Source organism: Narcine bancroftii, chromosome 6 (genome assembly GCF_036971445.1).
Source record: "Narcine bancroftii isolate sNarBan1 chromosome 6, sNarBan1.hap1, whole genome shotgun sequence".
Lineage (NCBI taxonomy): Eukaryota > Metazoa > Chordata > Chondrichthyes > Torpediniformes > Narcinidae > Narcine > Narcine bancroftii.
The window spans coordinates 194,930,873-194,954,992 of NC_091474.1; the positions used below are offsets into that span (position 1 = coordinate 194,930,873).

Genomic DNA, 24,120 nt, shown 5'->3' on the forward strand with positions numbered 1-24,120 from the left:
CTTTTACAGTCTCCAATGCCACTTTGAAACAATGGGAAAAGAAGGGAATAAAAAAATTATCTGATTGTTTTTCTGAGGGTTGTTTATGTTCCTTTGACGAATTACAAAGGAAATATGGTATTAGTGCACATTCTATATTTGTATATTATCAATTAAGATCTTTTGTAAAACAGTTATGTGGTCGACATATGATTTTATTGCCTGAATATGTACTTTCAATACCAAAAAAAGGGATATATATCTGATTTGTATTGTATTTTACAAGAAATTGATAGTAAAAAAGACTGGGATAAAGATAAGTTGAAATAGGAAAAAGATTTAGGACATAAAATAGCTGAAGAAGCTTGGATGGAAATTTGTCAGAATAGTATTCGGAAATTAATTAATGCTAGACTAGTGATGATTAATTATAATTTTATTCATCAGCTATATTTAACGCCAGAGAAATTAAAAAAAAATTGGTTTTAGTAAGTTGGATTCTTGTTTTCGATGTGATCAGACGGCCAATACCTTTTTGCATACTGTTTGGCTTTGTGATCGATTGCAACAGTTTTGGAAAGGTATTCAATCTGTTTTTAACAGTTTATATAATATCCATCTTGTATTAGATCCCGATATATTTTTATTAGGGAACATGCAATCATTAATCGATTTAGGTTTAGAGGATTATCAGATTTCATTTATTTATTTAGCTTTAGTTGTGGCTAAGAAATGTATAGCACTTACTTGGAAAGATAGAAATATACTAACTTTAAATAAGTGGTATTTGGAAATGAAATTTTGTTTGACTATGGAAAGGATATATTTTTCAATTCAGGATAAGATGTCTTTTTATAAGTTAAAGTGGACTCCGTTTGCTAATTATATGCATTTAAGTTTGATTTAAATATATGTTTAAGTGTGATATTTTAGTATTGACAATTTTTTGTTGTTGTTGTTAGAATTTTTTTAGGTTAAGTTTTATCTCTTTTTTGTAAGTGGGTTTTTTTCATATATAATATTGTCAATTTTATTAACTCTTCACTCTTTATTTTGGGGGGGAGGGTTGGACTAATTTTAAGTTAGACTATTAATATTGTGTTACAATTAATGGGGGGGGGGTTATTTTGTGTAGTTTTCTGATGTAATATTGTAATCATACCTTTTTAATTTTTTTTTCTATTTTTCTTTATGTAATTCTTTATTGTATTCATGTTATAAAATTTTAAATAAAGTCTTCAAAAAAAACAAAAAAAACCCAATACTACCTCCATCAAAATCTCTGCAAGTATGTTGGTGCCTGACAATGACAACCAGCACACATTTCAAATTTCCAGTAAGCATGCCTCGTACTGGCAGTCATTTCAAGCCAGCCAAGAATGGCTGATTCCATATACAGTGTAGTGGATGATGTTCTTGGTTTCCTGGAGCTGCCATTTTACAGTCTGGTGAAATCAGTTTTACCAGATGTGACTTGAAAAAGTTTGCTTACATTGGATGTCTGAGACCGTGATTGAAAGACTTCTCCTTAAACTATGCAAAACTTGTTCATAAAATTTTGTTATATTTATTGACATAAAAGTGTCGTTATTTAACATATTGACAGGATTCCAGTGAGAAGCATTCAAAGAGTCTGTTTGCACTAAAACCCTATCTTATTATTTTATAAATAAGAAGCTGTATTGGAAGATTGGGTACAGGTACATGATCCTTCATCTGGATATCTAAAATCCAGAAAGCTCCAAAATCTAGCAAGTGGGGAGAGAGGTGGCAGCATGAGTCGGGCGGGCAAGGGGGGGGGGGGCGGGGAGACCGGCAGCGTGAGTCGGACGGCCGGAACATGGGCAGCGCAAGTCGGGTGGGCGGGAGACCGGCAGCGCGAGTTGGGCGGGCGAAGGACTGGCAGCGTGAGTCGGGAAGGCAAGGGGGTGGGGGTGGGGAGAGATGACAGGGTGGCTGGAAGGGAGTGGGGATGAATATGGCAGCACAATTCAGGTGGGCTTAAATCTGGCTTTCCGAAATCTGGAAAAATCCGAAATTCAGAACACACAGTCCCCCAAGGGATCCGAATAAAGGATCATGTACCTGTATTTGGCAAATGTTTCTATTCTCTAATGTATTTGTTGATACACATGCAACCATCTGGAAGGTCAGATGTCCTTGCATCAGAAATTATTGTGCATCCCAGGTGCACGGTTATAAGCTGTATTTCTCCTTTAGACTGAATTACATGTTCAGAATAACTAAGAATTTTATTATCAGCTCACCAAAAAGGAAATTCAAATAGATATATTCAGGTGGTCCTCTTCGGTACAATGGGAGGGAATGATTCTTCTTTGCCTCTGGTTCAGAGTCATGCTATTTCTTTTGCCTCTCTTTTGGTGAAGCATGTGATTTTACTTAAATGGAAGGAGGTTGCCCTGCCTACTCATGATCAGTGGTTGTGTGACATCATGTCCTGTTTGAATATGCAAAAGATTTGTTATTCAATTAATAATTTAGGTATAAGATTCCAGAAGTTATGGGGGTCATTTATGACTCACTATGTTACTTTATAATTTTACTCCAATGTAATCAAATTGTCTGACTTGTATCTTTTCCACATTCTTTATATTTTTTTCTTTTCTAACTTTTTTTTCCTTTTAATACTAATCATATATAGCATCTGGCAACATGCTTAGATAAGGGTTTTGAGTTTTTCTCCTTTACTATTTTCTTTCTTTTTTATGCATTGTTAGATTTTTTTTTCTAAAATGGTATATATTATTTAGAATATGAATTATTGATATCATGTAAAATTTATGTATGTTAGTGTTAAATGGAATGCCTTAGTGTCAATAATCATCATATTGAATTCCACCCTTTATTAAAATTAATAAAAAATATTTTAAAAAGAAAGAAAAAGATATTCAGGGATTTGCACGACATGTGATGTAACTGAAAATGAAAAAGATGATTATTTTTTACACATTTAATATCGATCTGCATTTCCTGACATAAACTGGCAATGGATATATTCAAATGTAAAGCTCAAACACATAAATGGAGTCGTACCCATCTTAGCCAGGTGCCATTTTCTCACTTCTAACTTATTATGTCACTGAGCTGCAATGCTGGTAGTAAACAAAGCACTCAGTGTAGATTTGCTTTGTATTGATGGAGGATTTTGGAGAGGAGTCTGAATATTCAGGCTGTATTCCATTTAAACTATTGGCTGAACATGCTGACAGATCTGAAGGGAAGTATCACATTCAACCATTTGCAATGAAGTAGGTTTTTGTGAGACATACAAGTCCCCAACTTGCTGTTTATTCTTCTATGATAATTTAGCAACCGTGTGCTCTAATGTTGGACACTTCACGAAGCAGATAAAAATTTATTTAATTCCACAAAGGTAAACAAGGAAATCTGCAGATGGTGGGTTCTAGTCTAGTACTCAAAAGTGCTGGAGAAACTCAGCAGGCAGAGCAAAGGTGCTCAATGAAGCAATCTCCTCATCTGCGTCCAATCTTCCCAATGTAGAGGAGGAGCAGTAGCCTGTTCCAACACCAAGGCTTGCTACTTGTTTATCTGCCTCATGTTTATTCCAAATGAAGAATCGTTGGGTTGCAGCAGAACATTGTGTTGTATTCATCATATGGTGGGAGCGGGGAAGAGTTAAGACGGAAAAGCCTTACACGTTGCCTTTGCTGTCTCTTCAACTTGAGTACACCTGAATGGTCCTCACTTTCAGAGACATTCAAGGCCGTTAAAATTCAATGAAACACTTAAAATGTTCATCTTTTTAATTGAAGACCCTGTTGCATTTGTGCTATGCGAGCATGGAGAAGAATGACACACACTCACCAAACCCTTGGAAAACGAGACTGGTTTATTGCTCTGGCCATCGTGCTTATAAGGGCCCCAGGTGCTGATATCTGGGCCCCGTGTCATCAGAGTGCTAGCCTGGGATTGGCCGGCATTCCCACCAGAGTTCCCCATCTATCCATCGTGCGGAGGTCACCTGGGATGACAGCCGGTGTCACCCCCAGGTCCGTGCGATCGCTGTGTTCATTGGCTATTTTGCAGGCCAGTCCATGTCTCTCTGCGCGGGCTACTGCAACCCAGCAATATGTTACACAAAAACAATTAAAATAGTTAACTAAGCTAAATTCTAAAAGTGTAAATTAACTCACCCATACTTGTGGGAAGTGAGGACTTGGCCTTCTCTTTTGAAAATGAATGGTTCCTCTGTAATTCCTCCATGTGGGATTATTGCGCGGATTGTTCAGCATCTGTGCAGAGGAATTGGGTAATTTTTTTTGATCCACTTCACTGAAAAGTACAGATTGTAACATATTTTGGAAATCAGTGGAGAAGAGCCATCAGGAAGTTTGGGTCTTCTCCATTCATGTGAGAATCCAAACAGTCTGGCATTTACACAGAGAAATGCCTGCTGGTCAATGCGGATCTGCTGACATTTCCCATCTTGTTTTTTTTTTGCCCTTAATGTAGTTCTGCACCTAAGATTGGGGAAAATCTTTGCATTTGTAATAGTTTAAAAAATAATTCTGGGAGCCAAGTCATCATTTGGTGAATGTGTGTTTGAAGGTGGAATCAAAACATAAAAAGGGCACCATATGTGGTGGAATATCCTAAAGTTTGTTCATTGGAATGCCAATCAAAAAATATTTAATCATTTTGAGACAGAAAATAAGCACTTTTCATTGGTCTTGCAATTTGTATTGAAATTTGTATTAAAAGATCATTATTTTAATGGAGCAGTTGAATAGTGAAACTTTCAGAGAGAGGCTATTTCAAAGTCTCTTCATGTCTGTTTACACTTGAGGAGAAAGTGGAACTAACTCTTTTGGTGTTGGTTTGAATCCAGTCTCGATAGGCTACTCATTTTGATGCATTATCTAGTCTTCTGCATGCAGTTTCAGCTCAGATCTTGGTGGGCATGGGTCCTGAAACACAGATGGCATGAAACTGGCAATCACACATACAGGGGATGCAAGTAATTGAAAGCTCACACAGTAGGATGTGTTTTCTCTAATGTAGGCACTGAGAGTTTTCTCTGCATCTAATCCAGAAGATCACATATCCGTGGAATACTTGTAGTTGAAAATTCACTGTATTTTTACACAGCCATTCTTTGTATTGAGTCAATAAATTTGCTTCATATTAAATTGTGGCACAAATACCAAATTTAACTTGGTGACTTAAATCTATTGTAAAGTCTCATTTATCCTTTATACCCGTCCCCAATGTTATTCTGATGTTACCTTGTGAAGTGTATCAGCAGAATATTGAGTCCCTTACTGTCAGGCTCTTTATTCTCTGTTACATACAGTTACAACATGAGCAAGATGTTTACAGATCGTCAGATTATGGAGAAACTATGGAGCTGGATTTTAATTATAATAAGAGCAGGTGTGTTGTTCAGGAGAATAATTCCCAGCAAGATGCTTGGAAGACATGAGAGTACCTGAACAAGTGTTATGGAGTATAAGGCATAAAACTGGACAGCATAGAAGCAAGCCTTTCAGCCCATGATGTCTGCCCCGAACACTGCCAAATTAAAATAAAAGATTTCTGCCTGCACATAATCCATATCCCTTCATTCCCTGCATATCCCATGTGCTTTCTAAAAAGTTTTTAAATGCGACTATCACATCTGCTTCCACCACTACCCCAGCAGACACCTACTACACTCTAAAAATATTGCCTTGCACATCTCCTTTTAACTATCTCCCTCTCATCTTAGATGCATATATGATCTTATTTCTCCTAGGGGAAAAAAATAATTCTGTCTACCCTAATATGCCCCTCATAATTTTATCCATGTCCATCAGGTCTCCAAAGGAAACAACCCAAGTTTTTTCATTAGTTGTAGCTTGTAGCTCATAATCTTTAATCTAGGCAGCATCTTGGAAACTCTCTTATGTACTTTCCAAAACCTCAATATTCAATGTGATTAAGTATTTTAATTGTTTTTTTTGTGTAACACATTGTCAAATCTTCAAGTTTAAAAAAAATGTACAGTTCTATTTGATGTGTTGCATGAAATTGGTGCTTGAGATCTATTGGTGGTGATATGATACATGTTTAAATTTGAGGAAGATCAATCCCTTATGGAGTTCTGAGGTGTACTGTTGAATCTCCAGCTCATAATGACTTCATGAAAAAGACTGAGACTCCTGCAGACCTTTCTTGGGCAAATATGTCAACTGAAGAAGGATTATTTGCTGCTCGGATGAGACATCTACAAATTCAGTTCAGCTCCTGATTCCAGAATTGTTGTTACAAGGAGGTGTCAAATTGTAGCCTGAAATCTCGACAGATCAACACAGAGAGAGGGGTAATTAAAAAGAGAGATGTCCTTGGATTAATGCTATGCTTCTTGTAATCATGGAGGCTTCAGTAACTTGCAAAACCAGGAAGAGGGGAAAGGAGGGAAAGTTAAAGAAATGAAATATTAAAAATAAGAACATTTATTCCTGAACAGATGTGGCCTATTATTGACGCAGTTAAATATAAACTGCAATATTTAAAAAAATATTTTCATTGCATTATATTGCAAAGAGCTTGTATTATAAACTTGCATTCTGATATCAATTTGTTTTTATTTTAGCTGATTATTAAATGTTGTTGTGAACTAATAAATCCTTATTAATACTAACAAAGGAATAGCAATATAAAATTCACCGCACTATAGTAAATTCAAAATAATAGTTTTTATTAAGCTATTAATGACATAACATTTCTTACTTTATCTTAAACCCCACTTGTGCGTAAATTTATGTGTGTGTGTGTGATTAAATTCCAAACTATTACAGTTTAAGCTTGATTCTGAATAAATCCAGTTTCAAACATTTTGTTGAACTTGAGAATCATTTTTAAATCACAGTTCAAAAATAATTATGAAGTACTTACAAACATTATGTCGTCAGATCTCTTTAAACTCACATGTCTCTTGATGAGTTGTCTTCCAGAGAGATATCTTCACATGAGTGTTCTCTCTTGCTTGGGGATTTTGGAACCTGTGTTCCACACAATGAATCTGCCTCTTTATCTTAAAGAGAGAGTCAGAAGTGGTCTTATTATTTTAAAGCCACTTTTCCAGGAGTAACAAGCAACAGTACCATTCCTGGTTACTGTATCTTCAATTCCAAAACTATTCTCCTTATTCAAAGAGACAGTGAAGTGACTCTTCTTTATGGCTACTGATTTTGTGTATCTACTGTGATAAGAGTAATACGATACAGAACAGCATCTCATTCTCTCTCCAGACTGTTTTACCCCGGTGTCTTTCATAGAAAGGTCCATGTCTCCTTCTGATTTAAAAAAAAAGACTCTTCCTCCTTCATTTATGTTCCTCTGAAATTATGTGACACCCATCACGACTATTTCAGTATCATTTCTGACCAAACCACGCTTGGCACTTCATATCCACAAACTTCTGACCTCATCTGTTTAAGTGGTTGTATGTCTACACACATAACTCAAAGAAGACTGCCTATTAATACAGATGCCAGCAGAATGCTGAGTGTAAACACAAATACTTTTAAGCATTTATTGAGTTGTAATTAAGAACACTTCAGCTTTATGGCTCTGTTTTCCCAGACACTTCAACTCCAAAAATGAACTTTCTTTCTGAGTTCAATGGTGTATCTGGAAATGTGCTGCAAAACTGTGTGTGACCCTTTATCCAGCCCACAATTCCCTCACTAGAAATATATTTAACTCTATAATTTACTTTACTGAGAAATATACATTTTATAACTGAAGATGTTAACTTGAAAGATTAACACAAATCTGTTACAATATGACATTTAAATTATTTCCATGCAGGATTTTTCCCCCCCACTGAAAATAATTACCAATTGGATTGAAACAGTAGGAATATGATCATGCCTTTTTTTTTAGAACTCCTCTTTACTTTGGGGATGGTGTTTTTGAGCAGCAGATATAACAATGTAAGACAGCAATAACTTTAGAGCCGGACAAAGTAGAACGCATTGAAATTTATCTTTAATTTCTTGTGCTAAATTGTGGCTCCTCTTCTAAAATGAGATTCACTCCAGCTGAAACGAGGCAGTGATGAACTGCTTCCTCATGTGTTCCATTAACACATTGACCACAGCCAAATTTCTGCCCCAGCTGAGTATGAGATTAAATTCCAGTGCAAAGCACTTGGATCACAAGCAGAACTCAAACTCAAAATTATGAATTGAGAACATGTCAATGATCCACTGATTTAATTATGATCTCCCATTGAGCTAATGTGAGAATGGCTGCCTGGTGTTTTGGGTAATGAATATTCCTTCACTCTTGGCTGACCATATCCGATCCTCATCTGTAATTTTAATAGAAATCACATCAATGTTGTTTCTAATGGAAAATAATAAAAAAAAACAGGAGGTAATGGGCTTGGGGGATGAGGGACAGAAAATGGATTGCAAGATAGTGAGATCTGGAAATTAGTCCTTTTTATTGTTGGTCGAGTGGTAAAATGTAAATCCAGGCAGCAATGAGAAGCTCCATCCTGAGAAGCATTGTGTCTGAGTGAAGGATGGAGGCAGATTCATCAAATTAATGTTCTCAGCGATCATTTGCATATGGGTCAAAACTGAAGGACATGAAGCATGAGTGACAATCAACGTTGAAAGAAAATGATTCAAGATTTTACTGAATATTATGAAATGTTTAAGTAATTATCCTCCTTGAATATTATTTATCACTAGTGTCTTAATTTGTATTTTTAAACTGAAATGTGTACTTTTACCATATCAAAATGTCCCGACCATTTAAATATCGATGTGACTGTGATCGAAGAAAACAAAAATCCAGATAATGAACAATTAGGATCAACAACACTGAAATAAATGACCAAATCATAGCTGATAAATTAGATTAGAAATACAATTGCAAGTGCTTGTGTGCATGAAAATTGTTTTTGCATGTTTTGAGGTATCTCTGCCAATTTCTTGAAGTTCTGCCAATTTGAAAAGTAGACTGATTACATCCTATTTTGATTCACCATTGTTTTGTTTTGCCTGTCATATTTGAGGATGTTGTAGTGGCCCACACACACGGAGGTGCAGACTGGCCCACAAATTGCTGCCAAACGCGTGACCATGTGGACCTGGGAGTGACACCGGCCATCATCCCAGGTGACCTCTCACACAGTAGGAAGATGGGGAACTCTGGCAGGAATGCCGGGCAATTCCAGCCCAGTGCTCTGATGAAGCTGAGCCCTGACATCAATGATTGGGGCCCATATATGCGCGACACCCAGTGAAATAAACCAGTCTTGACTTCAAGGGTTTGGTGTGTGTGTTGTCTTCTCCATGCTCGTGTAGCATGAATGCTACAAAGTCATTAATGTTTATGATCCAGGTTACTGTCTTGACTAAGAAATTAGATGTATTCCTGATGACCTTTTGTTGTTTCATCGTAGTATTACATTAAACAAATTAGTCAACAAGTCAGAACCAGGTATGATTTAGAAGATTTCATCTGGGACATTGATTTTACCACCAATGAATCCCACACATTGATTTCCATGTGCTGCTCTTTTGCAGACAAACAGCACCAATAAAGATGGCAAAACTAGTGCTCTATGTATCTCCGTGCAAGGAGCTGTGATCTGTGCTGCTGTTGAAAGGAGCTCAATCAGATTCAGGCAATGTGAGGTCCCATCACACCACAGCACCATTTTACTCTTTCCTTAATTGCTCCCCGACCCTCTTGATGTCTCCCATTCATTTCACCCTTTCAGTTCAATTTAACCTCCCATCTCTGCTCTCTCTCTCTCTCTCTCTCTCTCTCTCTCTCTCTCTCTCTCTCTTACTCTCTCTCTCTCAACCCTTTGGCAACCTACGTATTCACTTTAATAGTACTGACATCTTTCCAATCGCCAGCGCATCAAGTCAACAGCAGTTACTGCTTTCAAATGCATATTGGGTAAAACTACAAGCAAACAACATAAAACCACAAGGGCGGCTGTCACAATTTTACAACTTTTTTTTCTGGTGGTGCCTGATTTAGTGAGAGAGCTAAATACACCACCTATTAATTGCACCAAATATGGATGAAATCCAAATTCTATGCTTTTCTCCTTTATAATGTTGATTTATTGAAAGAATTCATACTGTTCAAGATAAGTCTCTGTGACATAAAACCTGATGCAATACAGAGTTGCTGCTTTGGGAAATACAGGGATGATGGAGAAATGATTTTCAGTTTTTCCAATAACCATCAGCTGTCTAAAGTGCTAATCACTTAATAATTTCCAGAAAATTCAAATTGATAATTGAAACATACAAACACTGCAGCAAAAAAATGATGTAATTATTCAAGTGTATTTTTTTTATTGTAACAGTTAAAGTGGGTGGAGTGGCAGGAATTCTACTACAGATACAACCGAGCAACATTCCCCATCTGGAGTGATGGAACTAATCATGGTGAGTATTAACATCCAAATGATGGGAATAACTTGAATGAGTATGGAGTAAATGTATGGAACTTGATAATTTTTGCAGTCCTTGATGAGAATGATCTCAGCCAGAAGCAGAGCCCCAGTGTAGCGTGGAGTAGAATATGGTGTGAAGTGACAGAAATAATCGCTGTCAGAAATAAAATCCCAGTATGGTTTATGGAGCTAACCATAATGAGTACTGCAATCCCAGTGTGGAGTGATGGGATTAATCTTGATAAATACGTTACTCCCAGTATGGTATGGAGGTTCAAGCCTCAGTGAACATTGCAATCCTACTGTGGAATGATGGGATTAACCTCAGTGATTACCACAATCTCAGTGTGGCGTGATGGCACTAATCTCAGTGATTACTGCAATCCCAGTGTAGACTAGTGGGACTAACCTCAGTGAATACTGCTACCCCAGTGTAGAGTGGTGGGACTAACCTGAGTGATTACTGCAATCCCAATGCTCAGTGACAGGACTAACCTCGGTGAGCACCATAGTTCCAGTGAAGCGATGCATCTTCGAGCTGTCAGGGCTAAAACGATTACTCAGCTCTGCATTGGGCATTCAGAAGGCTTCATCTAATTGTAATTAAATGGAGGTGCTTTTGCAGTCTGTTTGCAGAAACATGTCTGAACACACTGTCTGTCATCTAAAAGACTGCAGGCTTTTTAACCACTTGGGTGCTTACAGGGTTTGCATTTAATTATTTTATACTGTTTCAGATACTGATTTCCATTACCCCTCGAGGATTTCAAACATGCATTCAAATGTGTAATCCATGGGCCCCATTAACATGAAATATTGTTTCATGTGAATGAAAGTTCTGCTTCAAATGTACCCATGTTAAAACAAACTGATTCTTAGTTAATTTTTATTATTTAGATACTACTCATCTGTATTCTAAAATACTAGTGATCACATATTCAAGGTTGCATTTAAGAAAATGACTAATGAATGCCAAAGTCAAAATTCAGAATGTTTACAATCAACAATCTGATCTAAAAACTGGAATATTTGACAGCCGTTGCATTATTCTGTTCAGATTTTGTTTCTGAAGATGTATTATTATATTTTAGATGTGCTATTATTTGAAGATGAGGTGAGTCTTAAATGCTATTTTAACAGGAATTCAGAGGAGAAAAGCCTTTTCAGTTCATTCGTCCAGGATGTTCCTATCTTAATTACACCAACTACAGGCTCTCTTAAGTGATTCCTGGGTTTACGTCTCCATGATCCTCTTCTTAAATAGGAAGATGTGAACAAAAGGAGTAGGAAGCATGAATGGGCTCCATGATCTTTCAGATATTTAATAAGATCATAGATTATCTGATTATTGGCTTCAACACTTTTCTACCCATAACCTTGGCTTATCCTAAATTTTCAGATCCATCTGTCTTTCCTTGAATATATTTAATGACTCACCATCAACAGCTCTCTGAGACAGATTTCAAAATGTGTACGACTGGTGGAAGAGTAATTCCTCATCATCCTAGCTTTTAATAGGTGGTGCCTTTATCCTGAGATTCTACTCCATGGTTCTCGAGTCTCAAACAGAAGAAACAATGTTCATCTTGTTGATCCCCTCAGAATTTGCATGCTTTATGTGAAGAATTGGCTGGTAATTTGCTTTATTTATTGATTTAAAAAAATCCAAACTTTTAAATTTTTTTTTATATAGGATGACGCTCATAACTTAATATTTTTTATCAGGAAAATATATGCAGATCCCATAGAGTTTGGAAAGAAAAAAAACCTGCAGATACAAGAAATCTGAAATAAAAAAAATGTTGGAAATACTTAGCTTATCAACCAGCATCCATGGAGAGACAATCTCCCTTTCTTCACAGACACTAACAAATCTACCAAGAGTTTGTTGTTTTGCTCCTTGCTAAATGATCCTTCAATCAATGTCACTACACTTCAATTTATAAACATCCCAACATTATAAAGAAGTTGTATTGAAGGCATGTTAATCCTCTTGTCAATAGATTCCTTGATACAATTCATCAACTTCTTTTCTGCTGAATGATAGCTTATAAACAAACCAACTTGTTCCTTGAAAATGAAGAATTGAGGTCTGTAGTGATCACAAATGTGGTGAATTAAGGACTACAAAAATAAAAATGTCAGTCTTATAATTTCACATCAGGCCCAAAGATCCTTCAAGTATTACCTTGCCAGAAAAGCAATACAACACAATCCTACTTATACTGTAACTTGTGGTGGAAAAAGGTACTGATCAACCTTGAAAAAATTATGTAAAAAAAAAGAGTAACAAAAATAAAACCAAGCCATATTATAGCTGTGCAAATTTTGGTTCAGTCCAGACAGCCCTCAAGTTCCCAAGCAACAAACTAGCAAACTTAAATCACTCTCTGGAAGATAAAGGAGCAAAATGATGTCAGAGTTAAAAATGTACTTTTCATTGAAGAACAACTGATTATACAGAATTACAAATCATCTGTAAATTGATGCTGACTAGACATAGGAGGACCAAACTAAGATGGAGATTTATAGCATCCACTGTGTGTTTTTTGGTCTCAACCTAACTATTTAAGTATGTCCAAGTGACCATTAATCCAAAACATCATCACCCTGAAATTATCATTTTTATATTGTTCTCAGTATCCTGTTGAACCTTTCCAAGGTAAAATTATAGAAGCTGAATTTTAAGTAATTCACATTGCAGTGTGGTGCATGTTACATTAGAAGGTTAATTCCTCAGATCAGGCAAGATTTCTCAGTGGCATATTAGCAAAGAGGTTGTGCAACTGAAATTTAAAAACCAGTAGATCTCATGCTTCACTTTTGTCCTCCACAGATTTGGCTGATCTCCGCAGGAATGGTAGCAGAGCCACAAAAATTAGATTCATTCTCAGTGGTCAATTATGGATGGGGAGGGGAGAAAGTAAGTCAGGGTTCTGACTCTTGATATCTGTTCTCTTTGTTGGAGAGTCTGGATCTCTTACGAGGGCAGGAGTGATCCTGAACCTTGTGAATCGATGAATTAAATCTCATGGCCTTGGTGAAAATTAAATATATAAATTGAGTTATTACAGCTTGCAAATTTAATGAGTTGGCCACATATTCTCTTCTGCAGTATGTGAATTGATGTGAACATAATTACTGCCATGTAGGCAAGTAATTTGCTAGCCAAAGTGTAAATAATTCTATCCTGTTGCAAGCTGTTTTATTTGGCAACCATTTCCTTTTTTATTGAGCTCTACTTCCCATTTTTTTTTTGCAAGTTTTCCTATATCTTTTCTTGATTTCTTGTCATGGAATTTATTCTCTTCTCTGTTCATTTTAAGACTTTGCTGCTGCTTTATTTCCCTGTGCTTTTAAAAAAAATCAGATCTCAGTGTCTGATAACTTTGGAATATTGTGTTCTGTCTAGTCACCTCATTACAGGAAGGATGTGGAAGTTGTGGAGAGGGTACAGAGATTTACTAGGATGTTGTCTGGAGAATGTATCTTATTAGGCAAGGTTCATAGAGCTAGGGCTTTTCTCTTTGGAGCGAAGAAGGATGAGAGGTGACTTAATAGAGGTCTACAAGATTACGGTGGCCAACACCAGGGCGAGAGTAGCAAACAGCAGTAAATATCTATACAAGGTGAGGGAGAAAAGTTTAGGGGAGACATAAAAGATATGTTTTTTTTAAACACAGAGGTGGTGGTGGTGGAGGCTCGTTTAATAGACTCTTAGACAGGCACATGGATGCAAAAAAAAGTTATGGGTGAGATAGGGAAGGTTTCAGATTTCAGACCATATTTATTGTCAGAGTACATACGTGACATCACAAACAATCCTGAGATTCTTTTTTCCTGTGAGCCAGGCATTATTTCTGTTTATTGGTGATACAAAAAAAAACTGTACTCAAGAAAAGATTTGTATACAAAAGAGAGAAATTTAAACAAATAAAGACTTGTAGACAAACTGTGATACAGAAAAAATAAATGTTTAATGATAAATAATGTGCAAAGCAAGAGTACTTTCTTAAAATATAAAGCATACCTACAGAGCTTTAGAAAAGAAAGTACATAACAAACCATTTGTATACATGGAGGGACACAAAAAAAGATGAAAGAGCAAGTCGAGAATTCCTTAATAAACCTAAGAAACAATAATTTGAATTGATCTGTATAAAAGTAAGAGTCTTTGAATGAATCTCTGATTGATTTTATTGTTTAGGAGTCTGACGGTGGAGTGGTAGCAACTGTTTAGTTAAGTAAGTTTCTGTAGGTCGGCACAACATCATGGGTTAAAAGGCCAGTAATGTTCTATGTTCTATCTTTATTCATGAAGGCATAAAGCTGAGTTTACTTGTTCTAGTTCTTTGCTAGTCTACCATTAAAAAAATTCGAACATACTGCTGGGGGAACAGCCTACCAGGGATGAGTCGTGGGGGTCAGGTCTCTGGCACAGGGGCTGCCCCTGAGGCTCAGAAGGGAAGGAGGGATAAGAACAGGGTAATTGTGGTTGGGAACTCACTTGTCAGAGGGACAGATAGGAGGTTTGTTGGATGAGATCGGGGATCCAGGTTGGTCTGTTGCCTCCTTGGTGCTAGGGTCAGGGATGTCTCTGATCGAGTTCACAGAATTCTGCAAGGGGAAGGTGAGCAGCCAGAAGTCGTGGTCCATGTGAGGACCAATGACTTAGTTAGAAGTGGGGATGAGGTCCTGAAACAGGAATACATAGAATTAGGCAGGAAGTTAAAAAACAGGACCTCTAAGGTAGTAATCTCTGGATTGCTCCCGGTGCCACGCGCTAGAGAGGGTTGTAGTAGGAGGATGTGGAGGATGAATGTGTGGTTAAAGAGCTGGTGCGGGGAGCAGGGGATGATTTTTGGATCATTGAGATCTCTTCTGGGGAAAGTCGGACCTGTACAAAAGGGACAGATTCCACTTGAACTGGAGGGGGACCAATATCCTTGGAAGCAGATTTGCTAGAGCTATGGAGGAGGGTTTAAACTAGTTTGGCAGGGGGGTGGGGAGCAGAGTTCGCGAGCAGTGTCTAGGGTGCATGGCCACCTAGTTAAGAATGATAAAGGTAACAAAGGAAGGATGGAGGTTAAGGTAAAAGGTAGAATAGGGAATATATATGAGGGTCATTCTCTGAAATGTGTGTACTTTAATGCAAGAAGCATAGTGAACAAGGTAGATGAGCTTAGAGCATAGATTGGCACTTGGAATCATGATGTTGTGGAAATTAGTGAGACCTGTTTACAGGAGGGTCAGGTCTGGCAATCACATATTCCAGAATACAAATGTTTTAGATGTGATAGAACAGGGGTAAAAAAGGGGGAGGAGTTGCTCTGCTTGTTAAGGAGGACATTACTGCCGTGAGGTGGCGGGATGGTTTGGAGGGATCGTCTAGTGAGGCTGTTTGGGTGGAATTGAGGGGTGGAGGAGGCATGAGGGTACTAATAGGAGTGTATTATAGACCACCAAATGGGCCAAGAAAATTGGAAGAACAAATTTGTAAGGAGATAGCATATATGTGTAATAAACATAAGATAGTGATTATGGGAGATTTTAACTTCCCTCACATTGATTGGGATACCCATACAGTAAGAGGGCTGGATGGGCTAGAGTTTGTCAAATGTGTGCAAGACAGTTTTCTTAATCAATACGTAGAGGAACCGACTCGGGACGGTGTAATACTGGATCTCCTGTTAGGGAACGAGATAGGTCAGGTGTCTGAGGTTAATGTTGGAGAACAAATTGGGTCTAGTGATCACAACTCTGTTAGTTTTAGGGTAGTTTTAGGGAAGAGCAAAGACGGGCCTAAAGTTGAGGTTCTGGATTGGAGAAAAGCAAATTTCGAAGGAATGAGAATGACTTTGGGGAGTATTGAGTGGGACATGATTTTTTCAGGAAAGGATGTAAATGAAAAATTGAGAATATTCAAAGAAGAAATTTTGAGGGTACAGAGTAGATATGTCCCAGTGAGGATCAAAGGAAAGGCTGGAAGTCATAGGAAGCCTTGGTTTTCGAGGAATATTGGAAATTTGGTTAGGAGAAAGAGGGAGGTGTACAAGAGGTATAAGCAGCAGGGTGATGAGAAATTGAAAGAGGACTACAAGGAGTGTAGAAAAAATCTTAAGAAATTAGAAAGGCCAAAAAGAGGCACGAAGAGGCTTTGGCAGGCAGAGTAAGAATAAATCCAAAGGGTTTCTATAGGTACATTAAAAGTAAAAGATTAGTGAGGGTTAAATTGGACCCCTTGTAGATAGGGAGGGTAGGCTATGTGAAAAGTCAGAGGAGATGGGGGAAATTTTAAATGATTTATTTTCCTCGGTATTCACTAGGGAAAAAAAATTGTACCAGTTGAAGTAAAGAAAAATAGTGGGGAGGTCATGAATCATATAAGGATAACTGAGGAGGTAGTGATGGCAATGTTAAAAAAGATAAAGGCGGACAAATCTCCAGGTCCGGACAATGTATTCCCAAGGACACTCAGGGCGTCTAGTATACAGATAGTGGGGCCATTAACAGAAATATTTAGGATGTCACTGGTCACGGAGGTAGTGCCAGAGGATTGGAGGGTGGTGCATGTCGTTTCGCTGTTTAAGAAAGGGTCCAAATGTAAGCCAGGAAATTAAAGACCTGTGAGTCTGACATATGTGGGTAAGTTGATGGAAAATGTTCTGAGGGATGGCATTTACAAATATTTGGAAGAACAGGGATTGATAAGTAGTCAGCATGGTTTTGTCAGGGGTAGATCATGCTTAACAAACCTTATAGAGTTTTTTGAGGGGGATACAAAAAAGATTGATGAAGGGAAGGCTGTGGATGTTGTCTATTTAGACTTTAGTAAAAATTTTGACAAAGTTCCCCACAGGAGGTTAGGAAAAAATGTGGAGGCATTAGGTATAAATAAGGAGGTAGTGAAATGGATTCAGCAATGGTTGGATGGGAGGTGTCAGAGAGTAGTGGTAGAAAATTGTTTGTCAAATTGGAGGCTGGTGACTAGTGGAGTTCCTCAGGGATCGGTCCTGGGTCCACTATTGTTTGTTATATATATTAACGATCTGGAAGAAGGGGTGGTAAATTGGATAAGTAAGTTTGCAGATGATACAAAGAATGATGGTATTGTGGATAGTGAAGAAGATTACCGTAGCTTAAAAAGAGATATAGGAATGCTAGAGGAGTGGGCTGAGGATTGGCTGATGGAATTTAATACGGATAAGTGTGAAATGTCGCATTTTGGAAAGGCAAATCTAAATAGATCATATATATTGAATGGTAGACAATTGAGGAGTGCAGAGCAACAAAGGGATTTCGGAGTTATGGTAAATAGTACCCTCAGAGTTGATACTCAGGTAGATAGAGTGGTGAAGAAGGCATTTGGAATGTAGGCCTTCGTAAATCGGAGTATTGAATTCAAGAGTTTGATGAAATTGTACAAAGCATTGGTGAGGCCAAATTTAGAATACCGTGTGCAGTTTTGGTCACCGAATTATAGAAAGGATATAAACAAAATGGAGAGAGTGCAGAGAAGGTTCATGAGAATGTTGACAGGATGTCAGGGTTTGAGTTACAGAGAAAGGTTGAGCAGCCTGGGGCTTTTTTTTCTCTGGAGCGTAGAAGATTGAGGGGGGATTTGATGGAGGTGTTTTAAAAGGGACAGAGAGAGTCAACGTGGATAGGCTTTTTCAATTAAGAGTGGGAGATATTCAAACCAGAGGCCATGGTTTGAGATTCCAGGGGGAAAATTATAAGGGGAACATGAGGGGAAATTTCTTCACGCAAAGGGTGGTTGGGATGTGGAATGAGCTTCCGGAAGAGGTGGTTGAAGCAAGGACATTATTTACATTTAAAGAAAGACTGGATAATTACATGGATTGGAGGGGACTAGAGGGGTATGGACCGGGTGCTGGTCAGTGGGACTAGGAGGGTGGGGATTTATTATGGCATGGACTAGTAGGGCCGAACTGGCCTGTTCTGTGCTGTAAGTGGTTATATGGTTATAACAAAGAGGGGAGAATTTATCATTGGCCAGAACTGTTCGTTTGCACGACAATAGCATCTACCTGTTGCCCTCCCAAAGGCAAAGAAAAAACTTGAAATTGTGTGTTCAATGCTCAATTACAAATGTAAATAAGTACAGGCTTCTCTCTCTGCCCATATCCCATATAACTTAAGCTTTGTCTACACATTCTTCTTATTATCCATATTTTAATATGAAGACTCCCAGTATATATTTTTTTCTATTGCTATTCAAACTTCCTTTCAACATTTTTGATTTCAGACCTCGGGATAGGAACTATCTATTAAATGATAAGGAGTGTTGATAAACAGAGGGATCTCGGGGTTCAAATTCCTGCTTACCTTCATTGATTAAGGCAGAAAATATAAGAGTTAGGATGTTCTGTGGCAACTTTACCAATTACTGATTAAAGCACACTTGGAGTTTTGTGTGGAGTTCGCTTCTCTACACGGCAGGAATGATGTGATAGTTTTGGAAAGGTGATTCACCAGGATCTTGCTTGGAATGGAAGACTTGATTTATGGGAAGAGACTGGATAGGCTGGGTTTATTTTCTCTGGTGTAAATGAGACTGAAGATAATAAAATTATGAATATGAGGTATAAAAAAAAAGGTGTTGGTTCAAGGTGCGGGGAAGGAGTTTTAAAGAGAATTTGAGTCGCATGGTTTTTTTTTACAAAGAGAATGATTAATCTTTGAAATGCACTGCCAGAGCAAGGGATGAATCAGTACCATGTTTTAAGAGGTATCTAGACATATACAAATAAGCAAAGCATAAAAGGAAGAATATGATCCCAATGTGGGGAAAATAGGATTAATGTCAAAAACTTTGGCATGGGTGTGGTGGGCCAATAAGTCCGTTTCTGTGCAGTTTGATTTTTTTGACTCTGACTTGTAGCAACAGATTTGAGACTTTTGTCTACATATTTCTTAATGTGATTATTTACAAATTGAGTGTCATTTATTAACTCAGAATTTAATTTTTCCTGCTTAATGAGAAGTTCACTCATTTATTTCAGTGAGCTTTTCATTTTGTAGACATCTCATTTATGAGATCACGGAAAAAAACATTCTTGGGAAGTTTAATGACTTACTGGCCAAGGACTTCCTATATAATGAAACAATCTCCTTATATAATTGCAGTATGAGTAAAAGCTTACAGAATTTCAAATTATTTCACAGTTAGGTTTGATCCATGCAGAATATTGCTAAAATGTGGGCCAAACTTAGTTCTTGCATTGAAGTTTCAAGAGCATTCTAATTTATTTTTTATATATCTTGTATAGAGGCTTGCATCAATAATTTAAACGATCTGCTTGGTTTTGTTGAAGGTGGGAAGGAGGAGTGGCACTATGAGCACCTTTTCTAAGTGTAAAATGAAGGCACATAAAATCAACTTCAGGAGTGTAATTCACTCCTGAGGCACCTGATGGTCATTGGATGTCTGTGGAAATGTCAACAATTCTTAATTCTTGGACTTATTGTGTAGGTGCGTGTTACTGTTAATAATGTGCCCAAGCTAGGAACTACTAAATGATGGTGTGGATTCAGGGCTTTTTGATAGAAGGAAGCATTGCCACTTAGCGTTGCCAATTTTTTGGGAGAATTTGAGTCTTTAGGAGTAGGTGTACATTGTGGCTACCTTGTATGTCCAGCCGAGTGACTACCTAATAAACCTGTTTGAACTTTCTTCCCTCCACCTTCCCATCACCCAGTTTTAGTTTCATTTACCCTTTGATTTTACAAGTTAGATGAGCATTATTATCCAGTTTCTTAGATGTTTCCTGTTTCTGTGTTATCTTCTTTGACTGACTTTATTCATTTCTATTCATATTTCCATTTATTTAGAGCATTAGAATTTCATAGCAGTCTTTGCCATTAGAAATATTTCCCATGATGTCACGAAACTGTTGTATCCATTCCTAAATATGTCAATCTTCATCATTCAAAAATAATTTCTGCTACACTACTATTATTTTAGGTTCACTGATGTTTCCACTAATTTGCTTCTGTTATGCAATTCTTATTGGAGCAAACAGCTTCAGATACTGGAAATCAAAATCAAAGACCAAAGATTCTGGAAGCACTCAGCAGGTCAGCAGAAGAGTGGATCAAGAAACAGATTTTGTGCTTTAGGTCAAAAGCTCTAACAGAACTGGAAATTTGAGAAAACAAGTTGCAAAATAGGCAGAGTAGGAAAAATCAAAGGGAATATATTTGATTGGGAGCCGACCCAAACTTGACAAGACGTTTGAAACCAGCAGTTAGAGGCAGAACAGATAAATAAAGAAACATCTTGGGTTGAAGTGCCTGTACTGTGTTATAATTCTACATTGTTCAATATTCTATCTTTCTTTTAAATTTTTATTTTTAAATGTAGGACCTCATAAATAAAGCACATAATGAAAACTAATTCAATTAATACATGTGGCATATAAAAAGAAAAAGTATAAAAAAACATCCCTATAACCACTGCCCTCCCCCCCCCCCCCCATCCCCCTAGAGAAAAGAAAAAGAGAAAAGAAGAAGAATAAGAAGAGGACAAGAGACCCTCAACAGGGGTGCCTATTACTTTAAGGTTTCATATAGTGTACTGAGTATAATGTGATTGATAGTACTCGCTTACAATTAATGGCCGGTATCTACAATAGTCTTCAGGTAAATTGGAGATAAGGCAAGAAAACAGGTTTATTTTGGGACTGATGGAATGCGGAGCCAAAAGGAGAGGCTGGTTGTCCAGTTCACTGCGTTCACCCCTTACTTCAGAAGAGAACCTGAGGGTGAAAACAGAGACCACATTCAGCAACACAAGCTTTTTACAATTATTTGCAAGTTGAGTCTGTCTGGGGCCTGGTTATTCTAGTCAAGCTCCTTAGAACTGGTGGACTTTACTTTTCCAAAACTTTCTGTGCCTCCTGTGGGTCTCGGATACTGGGACTCAAAGGGGGACTCAAGGATTCAGGATCCGATGGTTGCATGGTTGGAACCATTTTGACCAGAACCCTGTGCAGGGTATTTGGAAGTTCCAGATCTATTGTGGGTGTTGTGACCTCAGTTCCTGAAGGTGCCAGGTCTCTGATCGAGATGGTGTCCTCTCTGCCCTTGGGGTGTGCCACATAAGCATACATCAGGTTTGCATGCAGTAGGTACACTCTCTCAACTAGAGGGCCCCTTTTGCTTCTCCTCATGTGCTTTTACAGTAGAACTAATCCTGGTGTCATTAGCCATGGAGGAAGAGTGATCCCCAATGTGAATTTCCTCGGGAATGCAAACATTAGTTTGTGAGGAGTCACATCGGTCGCAGTGCAGAGATGCAGTCTTATAGAGAGGAGTGCAATGGGCAGAACCTCTTGCCTTTAGACCGGAGAGCTAATTTCACAGGTTTCCAAACCATTGCGTTTTCTTTTTGAACTTCTGGGGGTTGTAGCTAGTTGTCCTGCTTGAGACGATGCCTCTTATGAGCAGGTATTGGTGTAGCTCTTTGCTCATAAATGATGACCCCTCCAGTTGCTATGAATATAGCTGGGATACCTGAACATGGTGAAAATGAAGTGCAGAGCTCTGATGACTATGGTGGTGGTAGTACCTGGACAGGGGATAGCGAACGGAAAACATGAGTACTCATTAGTAATGTTAAGAAAGTACGTGGTTCCGTTGATAGAAGGAAGGGGCCCTTTGAAATCGACGCTGAGTTGTTCAAATGGCCGGGAAGCTTTTATCAGGTGCGCTTTGTCAGGGCCGTAGAAGTGCGGTTTGCACTCAGCACAGACCTGGCATGACATGGTTATTTTCCTGATGCCTTCAATAGAGAAGGGCAGGTTGCATGGCTTGACGAAGTGAACCATGCAGGTGATGCCAGGGTGGCAGAGATTGTCATCAATTAACCACAATTGGCTGGTGTCTGTAGCAGCACAGCTTCCTCAGGATAGGGCATCTGGAGGCTCACTGACAGTGGCCTATACACTATCTCATAGTTATAGGTGGAGAGTTTGATCCTCCACCTCGTGATCTTGTCATTCTTTAGTTTATTCCTTTTAGTTTATTGAAGATGAATATTACAGTATACTGATCAGTGAGCAGAGTGAATTTCCTACCAGCCAGGTAGTGCCTCCAGTGCTTGATGGCCTCCAGAATGGCTTGAGCCTCTTTCTCCACTGAAGGGTTTCGGAGTTCGTGGGCTTGTAGGGTGCGGGAATAAAAAAGCTACCGGCCTGCCCACTTGGTTAAGGGTCGTGGCCAGAGTTACATCAGAGGCATCGTTCTCCACCTGGAATGGTGCATTTTCATCCCCCGCATGCATGGTGACCTTAGCGATATAGCTCCTGGTGTAGTTGAAAGCCACCTGGGCTTTGGCAATAATGGAAAGGAGGTAGATTTTAAGAGTGCAGACCTTGTCAGTGTAACGACTGGTGTAGTATGAGAAGAAGCTCAAGTACCTCCTTAAAGCTTTCGTGGTCCTTGGGACCAGGAAGTCTAAGAGGGGTGCATATGCTTGGGGTCTGGGCCAATGACGCCAACATGTCGTTCTGAGGCCTCATGTAGTGCCCCTTCAATGGTCGTTTCATATGTCGTGCAATCCATGATGACTGCATATCCCTTGGGACTAACTTAGGAGAGGAGTGCCAACCTCCAGAAGCTGTCAAAATGGAAGACTCCTTCGGTGGCCGTTAGGTAAGACTGGAAGCACTCCAAACAGTAGGTGAATTCTTCCGGGGCCTCTGGGGATAGAGGGTTGACTTGGAGCATGCCATTTCCAAAAGTAAATTAATAAAATTATAATGTGATCGATAGTACTCAGTGACTTGTGTGGAGAACAAATACACTTTTATTAGCTTACAATTAACGGTTGGTATCTATAATGGTCTTCAGGTAAATTGGAGGTAAGGCGGGAAAACACGATTTATATCGGGACCAATGGGGGCGGAACCAAGAGGAGAGGCCAGTTGTCTAATCAACCCATAGACGATGAATTCCAGTTCACTGAACTGAGACCTTAAGGCACACATGTCAAACTCTGGCCCGCGGGCCAAATTAATTATATTTGGCCCGCAAGATCATTTCAAAAATGTATTAGAGGTGGCCCGCCCTGCAGCGAGAGCCGATGCTGTTTTTTGGTAATGTCACCCCCACCATCCTCCTCCTTCATTGCACATCCTTCCCCACCCCCTAACTATCCCCTCCCCCCTAAAACCACCCCCCTTAAAAGATGGCCAAAATATTCTCAAAAATGAATCCAGAATGGTAAAGTTCCACAAACCTTCTGCTGGGAATCCTAACAACACCCGGGCATCAGATCCACGGGACGCGGAGGGAGCAAGAGTGTTGCAGGTTGACCGTGCAAACTTTGAGAACGGGGAAAACAAAATTGTAACACGAGAAGTCTGTCGATGTCATCAGCCGGCAAGCCAGTTGGAAGGCTCCCCGCACAACCAGTCACTTTTCCCACCTGTCGAGCGGTGCGGCGGATTGGCGAGCGCCTGTGATTTCCTGTCGGTGCGACGGACATGGCAGGCTGCGCACGGCCCCCGCTGTTCTGCAAAGGCTGATCGGCAGCGCGCTGGGCCTGAGTGGGTGGGTAAGCAGGGGTGGGCAGAGGGTGTAGGTGAGGAGTAATGGGCAGGGGAAGTTATGGTGGTGCGAGGGGCAGTTAGAGGGAGGGATGAGTAGAAGGAGGG

The 24,120-nt window shown here is 38.9% G+C and overlaps 1 protein-coding gene across 2 annotated transcripts in view; it reads left to right on the forward strand.

Annotated features, from left to right (window-relative positions):
• Positions 1–24,120, forward strand: part of LOC138736912 (neuroendocrine convertase 1-like) — a 430,075-nt gene that overhangs the window by 293,424 nt on the left and 112,531 nt on the right. Inside the window, exons 4-5 of one of the 2 annotated variants that reach the window (XM_069887108.1) lie at positions 10,349–10,430; positions 13,275–13,405. In XM_069887108.1, coding sequence (XP_069743209.1) covers positions 10,349–10,430; positions 13,275–13,378 — 186 coding nt within the window. In that variant the 3' untranslated portion in view covers positions 13,379–13,405. Of the gene's footprint in view, positions 1–10,348; positions 10,431–13,274; positions 13,406–24,120 lie in introns of those variants that run through there. The other variant, XM_069887107.1, reaches the window with a different exon arrangement.